This window comes from Phoxinus phoxinus (assembly GCF_949152265.1).
Source record: "Phoxinus phoxinus genome assembly, chromosome: 10".
NCBI classification, from domain to species: Eukaryota; Metazoa; Chordata; class Actinopteri; order Cypriniformes; family Leuciscidae; genus Phoxinus; species Phoxinus phoxinus.
The window spans coordinates 35,382,702-35,390,201 of NC_136885.1; the positions used below are offsets into that span (position 1 = coordinate 35,382,702).

Below are 7,500 nucleotides of genomic sequence, written 5' to 3' on the forward strand. Positions count from 1 at the left end.
TCACAGCATTTTTCATACGGTGTTGGTTCAGGAAGTATTTTTTCCATTCGTTTCTCCCATAGGGATTGCAAAAAAAAAAGTCTTAAAAGCATTTTAGGGCGTGACCCAAACCAACGAGGAGATACGAGGAGAATCACAACATTACAAAAAGTATTTGAAAATCAGACAAAAATACAAAGACTGTATTTAGTGGCTTTAGAGAGGGAAAGAACTACAATCCCATGAAGCATTGCGAACAGTATAATCCAGTTAAAAATGATAGAGAAATATCAAACTATGCATTTAAAAAACAATGTATTTTAAATGTATTGCAAAATATTGAAATATAATTTGAGAGCGAAGGAATATCGACTTGATTCCGTCATTCGCAGTGCTTCATGGGAGTGGGCGGGGCTAAATAGCTCTTTTGGCATGCTTTGGCTCTCTGATTGGTGGAATTTTCTGTACAGCATCATGGGTAATGTAGTTTTTCATGACGAATTTCACTGTCAAACATGATTACTTTAAAACTAAGGTGAAAACATGCGGACTGACGGCTTCAACAAAAGCAAAAAACATCGATTAACAACCTCGTAGCTCACAGTAGGGCTGACTTTTAGCGCTTTACAAGTTATTATTATTTTAAAAATCCCTATAGAGAAAATTAATGGAGTTTTTTTTCATCCATTATCATACACACACACACACACACACACAGTATACATATATATATATATATATAGAGAGTAGGGTTGCCACCCGTCCCTTAAAATACGGAATCATCCCGTATTTACAAGTAAGATGATGCGTCCCGTATCAAATCAATAAGGGACGCGATTTGTCCCGTATTTTACATTAGGCCCACACATAGTTGAATAAAAAAATAAGGATTTATGTTTATATTTATAAACATAAGCAGTATGGATAATACTAATAGCAAATATAAAGAAATCAATTTCGTAGTAGAGAAGCTCATTGCGTGATTGCATTTTAGCGTCTTTGTTTCTATAGCGACTGAGTCTCGTGAACATGCGCTGTAAACCTGCAGGTTTTTTAACCCCTCGTGCGCTGGTCGGGTCTTTTCAACCCCAAATGACGTTTGCTGAAATAAATCAAAAATTATATTTGTCCAAATGGCGTGAGACTTGCACGGTTGACAACACTTTCTAGATCTACAAAAAAAAAGAAGTAAATAAATTTGAATAATATCTGTTTTTTAGTGTGGGGGGAAAAGTCACACTTGTGTTGTTTCAACAAAATGTAATTTTGAATTATAGTTTTAGGAGGATTTATTATATATTTTTTAATTTAGGCTATATAAATAAAGAAATAAATATTTTTTATACAAAAACAGTTTTTAAAAAAAAAGTAAAATTCACTTTATAAAATACCCACATTTCTAACGTTCATGGATATGGATAATTTGACATGGTTTAGTGTAAGATTTTTGCCCATCTTTTGGAAAATGCAGTTTTAAAAGTGAAAAAAAATATCACTTTAGATGGCTGCAGAGCTACACAATTTGCTATTTGACTAAAATACATATTTTCACTAGTTTTTAGTTGGATTCATACCTACATATTATGAAATCACAATTATAACAATAAAATGACTTTTTGTCAAAGTTGAGCATTTTTTGTACAGACAAAAATCTGTTTTTCAATAATGTTACATTATGATTAGAATCAAATTACATCAAGGTAGGACGCTGTTTAGAAAATTGACAAAATTCATCCTCAAAATCAGAAACAACGCAAAAAACAGTGGCAAAGTGGCAAACTTTAAATTTGTAAAATTATATTTAAAAAACAGTCGAAAAGCTGGGGGGGGGGGGGGGGTGAATGGGTGTCCCTTATTTTGCCACACTGAAGGTGGCAACCCTAATAGAGAGAGAGAGAGAGAGAGAGAGAGAGAGAGAGAGAGAGAGAGAGAGAGAGAGAGAGAGAGAGAGAGGTTATGGTGGAGCATGAAAGGCTTTTTGACACTTACTTCACACCGTACAGTCGGTGGCGGGTCCAGACTCGACTCATTCACGGGTGCCGTGACCAAAGTTCTGTCACTGTTGATGTCCGGTTTTTCAAAGACAGTGTAATTATATAAAAGCACCTGTTGACTAATCTGGTTTCAGACAGTTTTCCGACACAGCAAAACGCGACGTGTAATTATTTATTTCACGGCTCTCTGGAGAACTTGACGTTTGATTAATCAATCGCGGCATCCAACGGTCTCATATATTTGTGTCCATAGCAACGCCGTCATCTGCTCTCCCGGATAACTGAAATTGGCGCCACTTTCGCGCGCCTCACTCTCTTACATACACACGTGACGCAACTACCGCCATCTTGCGTCTCGGTTATCGATTACAGTAAAAATCACCTCAGGCATGGGAACTTGAGAATTAATATTAGGCTACTGTAATATTTGTGCAGTGCTTTTAGTCTGGTTAGTAGGCTGAATGGTTCGTACATTGTAATGGACTGTTATTTCTTTGATTTTTAAGATACTTAAATACATTTTATTTTATTTTTCATTTTAAATAAATATTAGCTAGATAAATGATTGCTCTCAGAGAAGAAATTATTTCCCCCAGTGTATTTTCATACATAACACAAACACACAATATATGTTTTTAATAAGAATTTCATTAATTTGAAATTAATTTAGCAAAATGAAATGAAATATACAATATGTTCAATAATTTTTAAACACACAACAATGCAATATATATATATAATTTGTAATAAATATTACCTATTATTTATATTATATATTATTGTACTTATGTAAAATAAAATGTATGATTTCATTTTATAAATGTATAAAAAGTAGATATATTACATTGTGCAGTGTTTTTTTAATTAATTATAAAATAATTAATACATTTAAATAAATGTAAAAAAAAAAAATACAAAAAAATAGGCAATCAGAATTTTGATAAAAAGAGTGTACCGTATAAAGTGTACATTTTTATTGATCATGGAAGCAGTGATTAATAAAATGATGATAAAATAGCCTAATGGTAAAGCATTGTAACCAAGCACACTTTTTAAAGAGACAACTCATGAAATATGTATCTGTATTTTAGGTCTATCTCATTATCTTTTTATTTAAAAAAAAAGTCTCAAAACTCTCTGTCGACATTGTCTATTTCAGAAAGTCATCTTTAAAGCACGGAACAAGTCCAACAAGAACTCCGTCAAAGACGCACCAAAGAACAAGAAGAAGAAAGAGAAGGAGACGAGTGATCAAAAGAGCAGTGGCGGGGCCGAGAAGAGCGCAGACGACACGAATACAGGCGTGGACGAGCGACGGGCGGAAGACACGAGTAATGAGGCTGGAGTGCAGAGAGAACCGGGAGAGGAAGGCAACGAGACAGAGGCGACAGGAAGTGACGTCACAGCTGGCAGGGAGAAACAGGAAGCAGGAAGTAGCGAAAGAGATGGAACCGCTGAGGAGAAGGTAAACGAGGGTAGTGTGAAAACTGAAGCTGAAATGGGGTCGTATAAAGACACGGGACGACAGGAAGAGGAAGTGGACAAACAGGAAGACGGCTCAGCCAATCAGGATTGAGGATGCGCTCAACCCACCTGGCCAATGGAAGTGGGCCTTTATGAATGTTAAAATTCTATATACCTTGCAAAAAAAACTAAAAAACCACTCAATATTTTGACTTGTCCAGTATCTAAACATCCCTAAAACAAGATTAAATCACAAGGCACTTTAAACACGGTTTAGAAAGCTTACGTGTTGCTGTTTACAATTTTAAGTAGAATCAACTTGGATGTTTAAGTAATTTCAACTTAAATTACATTAAAAAATTAGTTGAATCTTGTATAACTTATTTTTAAAAAAGTTGAAATTGAGTTAAATTTTTTAAACTTTTTTTAAAAACATGATCATATGTTATCATAACTTTTTGATAACATATCATATTTTTGATAACATATTTGTTATCATAACATGATCATATGTTATCATAACTTTTTGATCATGTAATTTTTATCGCGATTAATCGCATCCAAAATAAAAGTTTGTGTTTACATAATATATGTGTGTGTACTGTATAATTATTTTGTATATATAAATACACACAAATTCATGTATATATTTCTGAAATATTTGCATGTATATATATTTATACATAATTTATAATATTTGATATATACATAAATAAAAATCATGCATATGTGTATTTCTATATACAAAATAATTATACAGTACAATATTTGTATGTATATATATTTATACATAATTTATAAATATTTGATGTATATATTTTATTTAAAAAAATGTGTTTATATATCAAATATTTATAAATTATGTATAAATATATATACATGCAAATATTGTACTGTATAATTATTTTGTATATATAAATGCACACACATATGCATGTATATATTTTAGAATTTTTATTTATTTATATATACATATGTGTGTATATTTATATATACAAAATAATTATACAGTACAATATTTGCATGTATATATATTTATACATAATTTATAAATATAAATATTTGATATATAAAAAAAATCTAAAATATATACATGCATGTGTGTATTTATATATACAAAATAATTATACAGTAATATTTGCATGTATATATATTTATACATAATTTATAAATATAAATATTTGATATATAAATTTAAAAAAAACTTAAATATATACATGCATATGTGTGTGTTTATATATACAAAATACATTGTATTATACACATATATTATGCAAACACAAACTTTCATTAATAATTTGACTTGCCAATGCAGTAGGAAAACATAAACGTCATAATATCTTGTTTTAATAATGTTTAGATACCCGAGACAGAGACAAAACTATGGTTGACGTGTTGAAGCGTACAGTCACGCTAACTCCTCTTGACCAACACTGAACGCTGACCTCTGACCTCGAGCGACAGCATCTCCACACGAGCCGCGGGACTCCGGGATCCTGCAGGAGGAGGACGGATGGGAAGAGATCGTTATCAGTAAATGCACTGGATGGGAAAACCACATTAATATTTAGTCGATGAGCCCAGAGGGACTCGAGGATACTGTTGCGAGAAGCAATCTATTGTGATGTATATGGTGCATTTGTTTGTGAATGTTTTTGTTTACATTTATATGAATATTTCATGTCACCGTCCAAAAAACTAAAAGGTCAGATTCTCTAAAATTTTAAGAGAAACATATATTGCTGGGAATATTGCTGTTAAGTTTGTTTAGGGCTTTTTTTGTAAGTTTGTTTGTTTGTTAACTTTCTGGTTTAAAGGAATAGTTCACGCAGAAATTAAAAAAACCTGTCATCATTTATTCACACTTATGTTGTTACACTTTATTCCATGGGAAAAAGGGAATTAAGTCTGTTATGAAAACATATTTTCACCACACTGTAAAAAAAAATGTTGGTTTAACTTAAAAAATTAAGTTACCTTGAGTTTTTTGTAATTAAAAATTTTAGTTAATACAATAAAGAATGGTTTAATAAACATAAACTCAAAATAGTTGATTTGACAAAAGATAAAAAGTTGTGATAACAAATCATGAAAATATTTTTGTACAGTGAGAATTACAAAAAAAAACATACAAATCTTGAGATAAAAAGTAAAAAATCATGAACTAAGTCGTAATTATGAGATGTCAAAACTGACCAAGTTATAGTTTTGAGATAAAATGTAGAAATTATCACTCTAAAAAATTAAGCATTTTTAAGATTTATGAATTTCAAATAAAAAATTCTGTCAACTAGAATTGAACCAATCCTTATTATTTACATTATTTAAGAATTTTTAAATGAGAGCTTACATTAAACTTGAGCTTAATAATAAAAAAAAGGGAACGGACATTTTCAATTTATGTGATTCATATTCATAATTTAATTTATGAATACGAAATGAAAATTTACTATACAATTGAAATTCGTAAATCTTATAAAAAGGCTTAATTTTTTTGAGTCTACTAAGTCATAATTATGATGATTTTTTATGTGGATAATACACACTGTTGAGCTCCACATAAATATATGATTTTACCCTGTATGTGTGCGTACACTATATATTTATGCTTATTAGAATATGACTGTTTTCTACAAGATAAATGAAATCATCATGCAACAAATGTTGATTAAATGATGACAGAATCATCATAATTTAGGGTGAATTATTCCTTTTAAAGAGGCAGATGGTGTAACAAGCTTGAGTTCGGTCCAGTTGGGCTTCACTTTTACACAAGCTGCTATAGCAAATGTTTCTATAATAGGCAATGAAGCATCACAAGTGATTTTTCTTTTCTTTCCTGGTTTAGTTTAAGCAGCTTTTCCTTGTGTTAAAGACAGCAGAATGTGTGTTTATAGGCACGTTAACTCACTGACACTTGCTTATGTTCACCTCAAGATGTTCATTCTGACCCCTGATCCAGATCCTGATCCAGTCCGTGTTTTAAAACTGACACTTTTTTTTTCTTTCTTTTTTTTACTAATTCATCAACATGAAATCAAAATGTAACTTAAAATAGCAAGAGCGAGATGTGCCACATGTGTGTGCATTCACCAAAATTAAACAAGAAATGGTTCAGACTGCAGAATTCATAAAGATACTGACCGTTTCTATTATGAAGATTGCATAGCGAAATCCAGGAGAGTTTCAGACCGCCGTCAATTTACAATCTGCATGAGAAATAAGTGTGTATACGCGGATAATGCACAACAGAAGAGTGTGTGTTGCAGGACAGAGAGGTTATTTCATGACGATGATGTTATTAGCCAGATTTAAAGTGAGCAACAGAAAAGCATGACGACGAGTTCACACGGTTTTCGGCTTTTATTAATGAGGTGAGCGACTTATATTTCAGAAATCACATCCCATAATCCAACTCAATCACAAGACTATGGTTTCAGAGAGAAAGCATTATCCTGTCTGACTCGCGGTTTTGCTTTTTCATTATTGAAAAAGAACAAAAAGGCTGCGTGTTAAAGGTATAAATATTCACTGTATTATTTATCTCACACAGAAGCCACTTTAAAACCAATCGGCTTTCTGTTGGTCAACAACATCGGTCAATCGCGTGGATTCCTTCTGAAGCTACAACTCTATGGAAGCTCGTTTCGCCACAGAATAAAACATTTGAAAAGATAGTTGCGACTTTTGCCAGTTTAATTAAACTCGCAATTCTGACTTTTTTTTCTCTCACAACTGTGACTTTATATCTCACAATTGCGTGTTAAGAAGTCAGAATTGCAAGATATAAAGTCACAATTTTGCGAGAAAAAAAGTCAGAATTGCAGTTTATTTCTCACAATTCTGACTTTATAACATGCAAGTGACCCTTCGCAGGGAGCTTGATTGACAGGTGATCTGACCAATCATACTTCGCCATCCGCCATTTTGTCTGACAAAGCAGTCAGGAGAGTTAGTAGATTAACATGTGAGGATTTGAACTTGAGAAGCGGAGTGTACTGACATCTTTCCGCGGTTAAAACAACATTCCTTCTGATGTTCATTCATGTTTATTTGATAAATG

At 32.0% G+C, this 7,500-nt stretch overlaps 1 protein-coding gene and 1 long non-coding RNA gene across 2 annotated transcripts in view; one reads left to right on the plus strand and one right to left on the minus strand.

Annotated features, from left to right (window-relative positions):
* LOC307005333 overlaps positions 1 to 2,265 on the minus strand; it is a 60,277-nt gene extending 58,012 nt beyond the window's left edge. Inside the window, exon 1 of the long non-coding RNA XR_013799249.1 lies at positions 1,969 to 2,265. This is a non-coding gene — a long non-coding RNA (uncharacterized lncRNA). The remainder of the gene's footprint in view (positions 1 to 1,968) is intronic.
* rftn1b (raftlin, lipid raft linker 1b) overlaps positions 1 to 4,021 on the plus strand; it is a 144,189-nt gene extending 140,168 nt beyond the window's left edge. Inside the window, exon 9 of the mRNA XM_079625379.1 lies at positions 3,133 to 4,021. Within this exon, the coding sequence (XP_079481505.1) occupies positions 3,133 to 3,549 (417 nt within the window). The 3' untranslated portion in view covers positions 3,550 to 4,021. The remainder of the gene's footprint in view (positions 1 to 3,132) is intronic.
* The last annotated feature ends 3,479 nt before the right edge of the window (positions 4,022 to 7,500 follow it).